This window comes from Poecilia formosa, unplaced genomic scaffold, assembly GCF_000485575.1.
Source record: "Poecilia formosa unplaced genomic scaffold, Poecilia_formosa-5.1.2 Scaffold966, whole genome shotgun sequence".
Taxonomy (NCBI): Eukaryota; Metazoa; Chordata; class Actinopteri; order Cyprinodontiformes; family Poeciliidae; genus Poecilia; species Poecilia formosa.
Genome location: NW_006800905.1, coordinates 11928 through 25562, shown reverse-complemented (window position 1 = coordinate 25562; position 13635 = coordinate 11928). Strand labels below are relative to the sequence as shown.

General features: G+C 39.3%; 1 protein-coding gene and 1 long non-coding RNA gene across 5 annotated transcripts in view; one reads left to right on the top strand and one right to left on the bottom strand.

Moving 5' to 3' along the window:
• The window catches only part of il16 (interleukin 16), a 14142-nt gene extending 9321 nt beyond the window's left edge, over positions 1–4821 (bottom strand). For 2 of the 4 annotated variants that reach the window (XM_007544002.2, XM_016667238.1), the window contains exons 1-2: positions 4567–4820; positions 615–1756 (exon numbers count right to left, since the gene is read on the bottom strand). In XM_007544002.2, the coding sequence (XP_007544064.1) occupies positions 615–1550 (936 nt within the window). In that variant the 5' untranslated portion in view covers positions 1551–1756; positions 4567–4820. Of the gene's footprint in view, positions 1–614; positions 1757–4566 lie in introns of all 4 variants that reach the window. The other 2 variants (XM_007544004.2, XM_007544003.2) reach the window with 2 other exon arrangements.
• A 6316-nt stretch (positions 4822–11137) lies between these two features.
• LOC103132236 (uncharacterized) lies at positions 11138–13568 on the top strand. The gene is made up of 2 exons (XR_475529.2): positions 11138–12768; positions 12869–13568. It is a non-coding gene; the product is annotated as an uncharacterized LOC103132236 (long non-coding RNA).
• The last annotated feature ends 67 nt before the right edge of the window (positions 13569–13635 follow it).

Here is a 13635-nt window from a genome sequence, read left to right as displayed (position 1 = left end):
CATTCATTTTGCCCCCAAAAGAAGTCGATTCCCCCCACCCTGCTCAGGGAGTCTCTAAGAATCCTCCCGTGAGCCGTAGAGGCATTTGGCCACGCCCACTTTTAATTCCAACACTAAAATTTCGCTCCGGGGCCAACTTTGGGTAAATGTTTTCAAGTTTTTATTATGTATAAGCCTCTGAACATATATGCTTTCACTGTTCAAGGCTAATTAAATAATATAAGCAGAAGAATGTCTGCTAATTCTAGTGTTGAGGTAGTGGTGTGCGCCATCTAGTGGATTGGAAGGATTATGGGCCTTGTATGATCTCGTGATCTTGTATGATCTTGGACAAGACTCTGAAACCCTGACCTGTCATGATCCCTTTGAATCCAGAGAGACACAAAGAACTGCCCCATGAAGAGGGGGGTATGATCCATCTGTTTTCTGTCTCCTGTCATTTCTCATCCTGGTCTCCTGCTCACATCTTTTGTTAATTGCTAATTTTTCTCACCTGTGCCTCTGTCAATTAACACTTAATAATGCTCTTTTTTTCAAGCCAGGCTCTATATTTGCAAATATTTACAAAACAGATAAGATACATCATTAAAATTCTTTACTTTGTAACACATTACCTGATTGCTGAAGGCGATAATTTTCCCAAAATGTTCTCCCTCCTGGCTCTTCTGGGGCTGACACTCCGTTGTGTGGAAAGTGCTCTGAGCTGTTCTCAGACGCTCTTCACAATCATTTCCAGAGTTCTCATCTAAATTTTTCTCTCCTTCCTTTTGATTCATTCTCACTGAGGAAGCAGAGGGTAAGACACTGGACTTGCTGATATCCACTTTCTCTGACTCAGATTCCTTTTCGGATGGTTGGAGTTTGCAACCATCATGGACAGAGACTGAATTAGCATCATCCATTACAGAGCCGGTTTCAAAGCAGGTGGTGTCAGACGGTAGGTTATTAATACCCATCTCATAGCAAGAAAGCTGATCTTCAGACATCTTGGCTTTAGATTGACAGTAATCTTGGTCCATAGCTGATGTGATGACAGAAGGTGGAACAGAGATGTTCTCTTTTACAACAAATGTTGACTGATCTGACTGCATTTCTCTTGGGATGTCTTGTTTGCTCTTGCCATCATGTCTGTCTGAGGCAGGATAAGAATGACAGGCACTTTCAGACTCCTGTTTTAACAAAGTAAGCAAGTTGGAATGGGGAGTGGAGCTTCTGCTGGCTCTTTTTTCCTGAGCTTCTGCAGTAGAAAATGTCTCAAAAGAGCGAATCTTTTGTTTGAATGACATGCTAACAGTACCTGAGGTAGACCTGCCTCCAAAGCTTCTGGTAACACCTGCCTCAGGTATCTCCTTTGAATCACTGGTTTGCTTCCTCTGATCTGAATTCACTTGTATTTTCCTCAGACTTGGGTTAAACCAAGCAGGTTTGGGTGCCACTGGAGGAGCTATTTTTGACCCTGAAGCTTTTTGAGCTTTGTTTTCAAAAGTCACAATGGACGATGGTTCAAGGGCTACATCGCTGCGCTCCAGAATGTTCTCTTCTTCTTTCATGGTTGCGATATGGATGCTGTATATTTTAACAAACTATCTTCTGTGGTGTGCTGTTTTTTTTTTTATTTATTTTTTAGCTAACAGGCACGTCTTTTGAAGGACTCTTGGAAAGGTAGACCCACTGATCTTTATACGTTGGTTATTGGAAGCCTGTCTCCAAAGATCTCTTCTCCGTGACCTAAAACGAGGCATACAAGATAAACAACCTGCAAACACAAGACAACAAGAAACTTAAAAATTCATCAAAGCAATTCATGAAAGTAATAAATGTTACTTTAAGCACGATATGAACTGTATTTCTGTAACTTTCTTGTATCTGAGCTGGTGTCTCTGGAATTCTCTGCCTGCTGATTCTGTGTTTAGAACCAGAGTTTATTTTGCCGTCTTTTTTAAAGGATTTGAAAGTGGATTGACATGTTTAAAGCTGCAGTATGTCATTTTTATAAATTAATATTTTTTACATATTTGCTTAAACTGCCACTATGTTGACAGTTTATAATATGAGACAGATAATCTGTCCATTTGCATCATTCATTGTTTTTATCTTTACTCTCTCTCTCTCTCTCTCTACCAAAAACTGAACAACAAAAATGTTCAGTTTCAACTAGACCCTTTTTAAAGAAGAATTTTGTTTACAGAAACTTCATAATTCATTTTATTTGTTGTTACATTATGTCATTACCATTGCATTACTTGAAAATGGTCTCAAAACAAAAATATAATTTATTGGAATAACTTCTGAAACAATGTATCATCCAGCAAAATTTGTCATTGTGACAAGCGCTCTCAGTCAAGCTTGTGTATCCACTGCTCAACGTGTCTGTGGCAGAGAAACAACTCACCATTCCAAATAAACTGCTTATCGATCAATCAATCAAATGTTATTTGTATAGCACATTTCAGCAACAAGGCATTTCAAAGTGCATCACATCATAAAACCACAAAGTCATGCAACATACAACCAACAATCAAAACATTATATTAAGTCAAATGCCATCGTTAAATTCTTAATTCATTACGTTTCAAAAGCAACTTTTAGTCTAGAATTAAACACTCAGTGTTTCCAGCTGTTTTACAGTTTTCTGGAAGTTTGTTCCAGATTTGTGGTGCATAGAAGCTGAATGCTTATTTTCCTCATTTGGTTCTGGTTGTTGGCATGGAGGGTAGACCAGAACCTGAAGACCTGAGGGGTCTGGAAGGTTGGTACAACAACAGCAGATCTTTAATGTATACACAACCACCTCCATACATTCCAGCACAACCCCCAATTTTAGTGAGAACACCAGCAGCAGCGTTCTGGATCAGCTGCAGCTGGAGGATATTTGTTAGTCAGACCTGTAAAGACGCTGTTCCAGTAATCAATGCAACTAAAGATAAACGCATGGATGAGTTTCTCTAGATCGAGCTGAGACATTAGTCTGTAATCCTGAAGATGTTCTTCAGGTGATAGAAGGCCGACTTTGTAACTGCTTATGCTAAGTGTTGTTACATACTTGTTGAATCCATATGTTACCCATACCTGTGTTACTAATAGGGGTGACTGGAATACTGTTGTGTCAGTAGTAGAGGTACTTGGTTCTACTCAATACAAAAATAAAATAAAATTTCAAGAGGAAATGCAAAACTGAACTATCAATCTTATTGAATTAGTATCCATCTGATAGTGACTTGGTATGAATATTTTCAATATTTTGGATCAATCCACCACCTCTAACACCCAAGATGGAGTTTGGTTGCTGTTGAGCAACAGATGGTCTGTGGTGCCCCAACTTCACTGTGGTGGGTGTCCTATTTTGTTGTGCTATAGTTGACCTTTATGAAGTAGCTCCTACAATCACATCGCCTTGAGTGTCCAAAAAAGTGCTCTAAATATTTTATATATCGTTATTAATTTCACAGGCGATCACCAGCTAACTGTTTTCCTCCTCTTCTTTCCATGTGTGTGTGAGTCTGTGTCAGCAGGCATGTAATCCCTTGAAGATGTCTCAACGTCAGCTAAAGTTTACAATTTTAATGTCTTTTGACATAAAAATTGTGAACAGCTGACTTTATTTATGGGTATTATACAACATCTAACCACTCCTGTTTTGTCTCCAGATTTCTGCTTGATGCAACTTTTTGCCACCAGATGCATGTGGCTGTCTCTGATTTCCATAAACTTATTTCCTATTTCAGGCAGTATTTGTTTTATCTTCTTGACTACATAAGTGCAGTCTATCCATAACCTCACTCCCTCCTATTTCTAAGAACTCCTTAGTGTCACCACAAATTCCATTCCCTCTGCCTTAGGTCCTCCTCTGCCATCCATTTTGCAGTTCCACCTGCCTGTCTCAGCACCACGGGGAGCATGATGTTGACGAGAGGAAAGATTTTTAGTTTTACTATCAATATTCTGGACCCCACTCTGAATTAGGACTCCCGCAAAAAGCTCCAAAGCAACTTTTGCCAGTCCAGGGTTGGGTGCGAGACCTGCTGTCTGCCTGCCTTCTCTAGATAATTTTCCCCTACTAGGGTACAATACTTGATAACATTTATTTGTCATTGTTTTTTGCCTTACAGATTTCAGGCCATATATTTTGGAACAGCTACCTGAGTAAGTATCATCAAAAAATTCCACGGTGTCTCAATCGAGCAGTTGAGTCTCCTGTTTCTGTGCATGAGACTCAGTGTATCGAAATGCGCCATTTTGGAATAAACTGGACTAAATTTGAATGAAAATACCTTGCAAAATCTTTTTGTGATATGTGGTGCTTTGTAGAGAATACAATTTAATCTTTCTATATGTGAGTCAGCATGGCTTCTGCAAAAATGATTCAATGCGAGTATATCAGCCATGGGAAACATTAAGACAAATGACGACTGCAACCAAAACCCCAGCTCAAACAGGAAATTCAGTCGGTGTCACTTTCCTCCAAGATACTGCAAATCACACCACCAAATTCACTTTATCACATTGTTAGAACAGCTAGCAAGCAGCCCAGGCAGTCCTGCATACAGAGAGGTACTTGTGTCTTACCTGTGTGTTGATCGTTCTTCAGGCACTTTGCAGAATCTGAAAAAGTACAATCTTCTGCAAGTATTTCAAACTGTGCTTCCTGTCACACAAACAGGAAGTGTGTCACAACACCCAGCAACCACAGAGAAGTGCAAAGAAGAACATTAGTTCAAGACACTTATTGGCAGCACTGTTACTTAAATGCAGTGGTGGGAAGTAACTTAGTACAAGTACTTCGTTACTGTACTTAAGTACATTTTTCGTGTATCTGTATTTTACTTAAGTAGATTTAATAATGGATACTTTCTACTTTTACTCCACTACATTTTACAGTAAGTATCTGTACTTTCTACTTCACTACATTTCTACAAATGTGTCTCGTTACTCGTTACATCCAAGTCGCGTTGCGCTTTCGCCTCCACCTTTACTCGCACGCGGAGCTCCAGACATGCGCAGTGGTTTCCTCTGAGCGGGAGAAGATGTCTGTCTAATCGTCAGTAATATAATAGTGCTGCATAAATCATAAGATATGGCGACATGTAAAATCAGCAGCGCTTCGTTTTCACAGACGGTGGGGACTTAGTCTAACTTTTAGCGTCACTTGGAAGGAAAGCTTAAAGAAAGGTAAGATCTGTGGACGTGATGCTAGCAAAGCTAGCTGTACTGGGACACATGTTGCATCTGGATGAAAAAAAGTTGTCAGTCATGTGGTGAATTATTGTACGGACGTGTTGACTGAGGTGTCGCATATATGGGACAACGCTTTGACCAAAGTGCAATATAGTGATATGACATTCAGGAACGACCCGATTCTTCCGGACGGATCTTTACTAAGTCCTATAGGACTTCCATGTCCTCCCCTGCCAGTTGGATTTCTTTCAAAATAAAAGCCACTAGTGGCAAAAAAAAAAAAAAAAAAGAAGTTCATGCTAAGTTAGGACAGGAGACAAGATGTTCCCATCCCTGAAATGATGATGCATAGAATCAAATATCTAAGTCTAAACTATGTTACAGAGTAAACACAATGAAAACATGCTTGATCTGTGGCATTGTTCATTAAAATGGCACATTTCTGATGTATTAAAATTAAATACGATCAGTTCACTTAATGATATTAGCGATTAGGTATTATTCAGCAAATACTTTTACTTTTAATACTTAAGTATTTTTAAAATCCAGTACTTTTTTCTTTTACTTAAGTAAAATGTTAATGTGGTACTTTTACTTTTACTTGAGTACATTTTTGTCTGTGTATTTGTACTTTTACTTAAGTACATTTTTTGAGTACTTTCTTCACCACTGCTTAAATGTATTCAGTCAGTCCAGACTACAGGGGAATTTTTCTGCCATAATTCGAGAGCACACATTTTCAGGCTGAAAGCAGGATTTCATGTCTTTTGTTCTCAAAAATGTTAATAAATAAAGTATGATCCCCCCACCCTCCACAAATTCACTAAGTCTTCTTAAAAGGTAGAGTCTCTGAGAACAGTTCTTCAAAATGTAGTCGGTGTTTTCAGCAAAGTTGAGCTGACTGTCCAGGAACGAGGTATTTAAAATTTGCCACAGTTTTAACAGGTTGGCCATCGAGAGAAACTGGAACCACATCAAGGTCTTGTTAAGATCATTTAATTAGCTCTACATTCTTAAGAGAATGAAAAATTTATAATAAATAATAAAGACTTTGCGGTATTCTGATTTAGTAATGTAATTATATTAGTTGTGTTACCACCTCCACGCCACTAGAGGCAGTACCAACCCCGAAAAGATGTGACTGAGGAGCAGATTTAGAAGTACACCGAAAGCTGCAGAATTTGGTAAAAACTGTGAGCTTTGCTGAAGTAATTAAAGACACAAGTTCAAATCCATGCTGAGAGTGAAACTCCTTCAATCAGTGCTCCTCCGCAGCACTGATTGGCTAAGCCATGTAACGTGATCCTCTGCAGCGAGTGATGGCAAAGAGGGGCGTATTCACGACTTTTACATAAGTGTGTCTTTACCTCCGCGGCCGCCGAACCCCTGAGACCGACTCATCGAACCCCTGGGGTTCGATCGAACCAGGGGCGGATCTACAAACGAGAGCCTTGCCACCCCTGTTGCCACCCCAGCTAGCGACAGTGAATTCAATAAATAGTTATGGCAAATCGGACATTAAGCGCATGAAACTCTTTTTTCCGATAACATTGAATGCAACACAATGTAACCTGACACCTACTGCTAAGTAGCGGGAAGTGCGAGAGAAGGACAAAGCGCCAGCAGCATTGATGGATAAATATGTTACTGGACTGGATATTAGTAATTTATCGTAAGTCACACATGCGCCATTGCTGTCCATTGAGTCAGGAATATCGGTGGTCAGGAAAATACTATAATCACGCAAAGAATCAGAATAACGGACGCAATGTTTAGCAGTTAATTCAACCATAGATAATGGTAATAAGAGCTTCATATTTCACAGGTGAGGAAAACGTTTTAATTTAAAGAAAACATTGAACAAGACAGCAGTGGGTCAGTTATATTAGCCTAACTGTTGTTAGCCTGCTATTGACTTTGATAACATTAGCATGTGCTGCGCAGTTCGGTGTGTTTTGGTTCCGCTAGCACTAAACAATCCGGTGTTCTGTCAGATAACCATACGCTGTCAGGATAGCATATATGCAGTCAGTACGCATGCCCGCGCATGCGCATTAAGAAGTCCGACCGTCAGTGGAGTTGTCAGTTCAGCATATGCAACAAGTTATGACGAAAATAAGTCATTAAATTGTTTATAATATGACATAATATGATAACTATATAGATATACATGCATTGTCGTGGTTTCAAAGTGTATTTAAAGCAGGTCTGGCTGCACCTGCAGTCAACTACAACACACGCCCGTGTAAAACTCACTTAACCACTAAGTCATGTTAATAACAAAGTGTATGCTGATCTACGTCATGATCCTATGTTGCTGATTAAATAAAATCATATGGTAATGACAACATATACATGTCTGAGCTAAGCGTATGACTATCTGACAATGTATGCTGATCTGACAGAACACCGCCACCAAGTCATCAGTAGAGCAGCTGTTTAAATCAGCTAATCAACCACCGCGGTGATCAGGCGGAAACTTATTAATAATGACAATCTAGACATTAAACCTGACAGCATAATGTAACAGACTGGATGTAATGTTTTAGTGTCTTTGCTACTTTTTTGTGTGGGAAATGTTCTTTTTGGTGTTGATTCCCCTGATCTGTAATCCTGCCCGTTGAGCTGTTGTTTGTCGGTTGCCATGGCAACGGGTCGTGTGTAATACCGCCATACAGAGCGAGAAAAGCCGGAATAGAATAGAAGTTGTTGGAGCTATTTTGTCTTTATTTCTTTATCCATTTGAATTTTGTTACTTTATTATTAAATGTCTATTTTTTGTATTATTTACAGAGTTTATTTGTAGGTTGATAATTGTTGATTTTATTTATTTTTTGTTTTATTATTTTTCTTATTTATTTTCTAAATTTAGACAGGAAGTAATGTGGGTCAGTCCACTTTCTATAAGTGCAGGGGTGAAGGACCAGCAGGCATTTGGGTTTGGGGCCGATGTTTTTTACCAGAGCAAGAGTGATAGCATGAAAACAAATGAAAGTTTGATGTCTGTAATTGTTTGGTGAAAGAGGAAAATAAATCACCAAGAACAATCAATAAGTTTGGACATTGAACCTTCTTTTGGTTGTGTCCAGAAACATGACCCCAGTGCCTCAGCAGTGGCTTGGTGGAACTTTTATTGGATGTTTGACTTGGCAAACAATCAGAAGTGGTTCCGTCTAGTTTGGTTCTTCACCTGTTTATCAGCTTTATTGTGGCGCACTGCAGCCGCTGCAGTTCATAGAAGTTAAACAAGCGACAAAAACTGAGCTAATCCCCTGTGTTCACAAAACGTAGTGATATTTATAACTTCATCAAACTACGGCTCCTACAGCATATTTAAAATAAAACGATTGACCAATATAAATAGAAATTTGCCCCTTCTTGCATCTTGACAGAACTAACAGNCCGAAAAGATGCGACTAAGGAGCAGATTTAGAAGTACACCGAAAGCTACAGAATTTGGTAAAAACTGTGAGCTTTGTTGAAGTAATTAAAGACACAAGTTCAAATCCATGCTGAGAGTGAAACTCCTTCAATCAGTGCTCCTCCGCAGCTCTGATTGGCTCAGCAATGTAACGTGATCCTCTGCAGCAAGTGATGGCAAAGCGGGGCGTCATCACGACTTTACATAAGTGTGTCTTTACCCCTGAGACCGACTCACCGAACCCCTGGGGTTCGATCAAACCAGGGGCGGATCTACAAACGAGAGCCTTGCCACACCTGTTGCCACCCCAGCTAGCGACAATGAATTCAATAAATAGTTATGGCAAATCGGACATTAAGCGCATGAAACTTTTTTCCGATAACATTGAATGCAACACAATGTAACCTGACACCTACTGCTGAGTAGCGGGAAGTGCGAGAGAAGGACAGAGCGCCAGCAGCATTGATATATATTACTGGACTGGACATTACGTGATTTATCGTAAGTCACACATTCCCCATTGTTGTCCAATGAGTCAGGAATATCGGTGGTCAGGAAAATACTACAACCACGCAAAGAATCAGAACAACGGACGCAATGTTTAGCAGTTAATTCAACCATAGATAATGGTAATAAGGGATTCATATTTCACAGGTGAGGAAAACGTTTTAATTTAAAGAAAACATTGAACAAGTCAGCAGTGGGTCAGTTATACTAGCCTAACTGCTGCTGGCCTGGTATTGACTTTGATAACCTTAGCATGTGCTGCGCAGTTCGGTGTGTTTTGGTTCCATTAGCACTAAACAAGTCATCAGTAGAGCAGCTGTTTAAATCAGCTAATCAACCACCGCGGTGTTCAGGCGAAAACTTATTAATAATCACAATATAGACGTTAAGCCTGACAGTATAATGTAAGGGACTGGATGTTCTCTTTTAGTGTCTTTGCTACTTTTTTGTGTGGGAAATGTTTGTTTTTGGTGTTGATTCCTCTGATCGGTAATCCTGCCCGTTGAGTTGATGTTTGTCGGTTGCCATGGCAACGGGTCGTGTGTAATACAGGCATACAGAGCGAGAAAAGGCGGAATAGAAGCTGTTCGAGCTATTTTGTCTTTATTTCTTTATCCATTTGAATTTTGTTACTTTATTCTTAAATTTCTATTTTTTGTATTATTTACAGAGTTTATTTGTAGGTTGATAATTGTTGATTTTATTTATTTTTTGTTTTATTTTTCTTATTTTCTAAATTTAGACAGGAAGTAATGTGGGTCAGTCCACTTTCTATAAGTGCAGGGGCCTGGTGAAGCACCAGCAGGCATTTGGGTTTGGGGCCGATGGTTTTTAAGAGTGGTAGCATGAAAACAAATGAAAGTTTGATCTCTGTAATTGTTTGGTGAAAGAGGAAAATAAATCACCAAGAACAATCAATAAGTTTGGAAATTGAACCTTCTTTTGCCCGTGTCGAGAAACTTGACCCCAGTGCCTCAGTAGTGGCTTGGTGGAACTTTTATTGGATGTTTGGCTTGGCAAACAATCAGAAGTGGTTCTGTCTAGTTTGGTTCTTCACCTGTTTATCAGCTTTATTGTGGCGCACTGCAGCCGCTGCAATTCATAGAAGTTAAACAAGCGACAAAAACTGAACTAATTCCCTGTGTTCGCAAAACGTAGTGATATTTATAACAGTCGTCAAACTACGGCTCCCACAGTATATTTAAAATAAAACGATTGACCAATAGAAATAGAAATTCATTCCTTGCATCTTGACAGAACTAACAGAAACTAAACTGTTTATAGATTTGTAACATGGAGAATTTATCAGTTCAGTTTTCTAATCTTTATTTTAAGTCGTATTTAATAGATATATCTAATAACAAATAATTGGTCTACTAATATTTTCGTGTCAGATTTCTCCTTGTCCTGTATTGAGATAAAATTGTTTCTGGACACAGTGAATCACATAGTGACCAATAGGTGCTGTCCAGTCCAGTAATACATATCAATTAGCAGGAGTATGAAAGACGTAAAAATAATTAACTATACTACATTAAGAAATTGTATTTAAGCCTTGGTGCTACATGAAGCTCATTTTGAAACAATGCAAGTTAAAAACAATATTTTGTGTGTGTGTGTGTGTGTATATATGCCACCCCTGAAAAAATCCCTGCCCCCCTCTTGCCACCCCATAAATATTTTTCTAGATCCGCCCCTGGATCGAACCCAGGTTGAGAACCACTGTCCTAGAGCAAAGCCGTCAGGTTAGGACTGCCACCCACCAAATTAAACAGAGTAAAGTCAAAAAAATATTCAGAAAGATAACTTAGCGGTAGAATACAGTTCTAAAGCAATGCAGAAAAAAAAAACATCACAACTTCCCATTCTGTTCATGGTTGAACTTCTACCGGAGAAATCTAGCTCACTGGGAGAAAGTCCAGATGGAGAGATGAAGTGAGATTAGAATTGAGTGGAATTGCTCTGTAGGCCAGGCTAGGATTACCCCTTTGCCTGTCACTGCACTCAACACCACTGAAGGAAATTACATACTATAAGTATGCCTTGCAGTAGGAAAAGCAGGAACTTCAGACTCGTATGTGAAAGCACCATGGCTACAAATGGGGCGCGTGTGAGATGATGACACTGGAGACTACAAGAGAAATGTTTACAGAACTGTGGCAGGAACAAAGAACCTGGAGTCGTTGCCAGTAGCTACTCAGACAGCAAATAATTTCTCAGAAGAAGATATGAGCAACTTCTATGCAGAGAAAATAGTCTCAAACTACCTGGATTTGTACTTCGTGTAAGCTTCTTTGTGTGTAACTTTGGATAGTTGTATCTGTGGAACATGATTTGTAAACCATAAAACAAAATTTGTGCGTAACTCCAGGTACTTGTAAATATGTGGTCAAATGCATACAAATGCATATGAAGCAATTACAAATACACAAATACAATTTCTACATACATTAAATTTCTACACACAGATTTTTAACTGCAACCTCACAAATCTGATAATTACAAATTCAAACCTTGTGTGCATCTTCTACGGCTACAATTAGGCATAGGAGATACACACAGTCAAAACTGTATTTATGCACAGATCCGGTTAGAAGTGCACAAGGACTTTTGAGACTCATTTCATGCTTCCAGCAGCCTCAGATTTGTGTGCAAGTGGTGCATTTAAATGCTGGTGGAAAGCTGGGTCATCCGATTCTTGTTCAAAGTCCAGTGTTTTTAATTTTCTGAACGTTGCTGTACTTGTGCCGAAGTGGCAAAGATGTTATTTCACTGAAAACAGAATACCTCAACACTTTTCAATACTCCAAAATTATTTATTGACATATTGTGCATTTTTCAGCCGTACAGTTGAGATTACATGGTTTAAAAGAACGACCACTAGGTGGTGGAATGCTTCGTTGGCTGGAAAAACAGGCCGTCATACAACATGGAGCGTCCCGGTGGTCTGCCCTCACAAGTCAGTACAAGTTAAACCTCCACGCTTTGCTCTCCAATTATAATGGAACATCTAGTAATTTGAAATAATTTCTAGTAGTTTGATACTCTGTCCTTTTTCTGTCAGCAGGAGCCAGTGTCCATGTGAGTGATGCTACTTTAGCTGTTGGTAGCCAAGTCCTTGTATTTTTAATGTCACACTTTAAGAAAGTATATTCAGTCCATGAAAATGATCTCTACGGTGGTTCTTACAGTATCTGTTCTGCCTAACAGGTTCCAATCAAATTCTAAAGTCACGTTGCCGATTGATAATATTTGTGTAGTGTGTAAAATATTCTGATATGCCTTTTACTTTATTCACTAAGTGAATATAATTTAGTCAAATAAACTGCCTTTCAATTGTAATTTATTGAATTTCTATATGTATAAATGACCTTATATTTACACACAGGACAGAGCAGCTGACTGATGGATTGGGGTCACATGTTATTTTACTTACTGGAGGATCAGGACCTTTCAGATCTCATCAACCCTCTGATCTGATGGAGCGGCTGCTGGAACACACTGACCCTCTACAACAGGGGTCCTCAAATCCAGACATCGATTTCGGTGTCCTGCATCATTTACATATGTTCCTAGTCCAAGCCACCTGAATCAAATGGCTGCTTGAGGTCCTGAGAATGACCTCAGGATTTGAGTCGGATGTGTTAAAGCAGACCTGCTTCCAGGTTGGTTTTGGGATGGACTTCCGGTTTGCCTCAAATGCAATCTGGATGTCAACAGCAGCACTTGGTCGTCATTGCTGACTTTTGTTTATTTACTCTTCAGATTGTGTGTCATCACTGTTACAGCAGTCCTGACACCCGGGACCTGTAACACAGAGACATCTAAACATTGGAGAACACCGAACCCTCCTGAACTGGAGGTTCAGCTGTTGGATTCAAGTGTGTTGGATCAGGGAAACGACTAAGAGTTGCAGGACACCTGACCTCCAGGACCATTGCTGCCCATCCCTGCCCTAGAAGCTAATGAAGAGAAATACTAAATTTAAACAAAAAAATAGGTAACAAAAATAAAAAAAATTAGTTAAAATGGAATAAAAATGCATACCTCATATATACAGTTTAGTACAATTACACACTGATTTCTAGTCAATGTGGCACACAATATGGAAACTATTGAAAACATATTTAATATTAAAATTATTTAAAATATTGAATATGAGTTGACATTTTAATAGAGGGTAGTGTGTGTCATGTAAAAGCATGAGTTACCACTTTTTTATATCACTTGGTCACAAGGCATTTATTAACATTTGTTTGACAGGAGCGTTCATTTCGGAAATTTGTTGACAGGCCCCAAGTGAACCTCCGAGTGCTGAGGAGGGAGCTGGAGAATGGCTGGCTGAAATTAGCGTTCATAAATCGGATCAACCTTGAGCTAAACGCCGCTTGCTCGGCGGACATTGGAATATCCAATATCCAACTCGAAACTAAATTCATTGCAGTCAGTAACACAATAAAACCACCAGGATAAAGTTTGTTTTGGACTGTGGCCTGTAAAGATGGCACCGAGCGACTGCACGAAACGTAAAC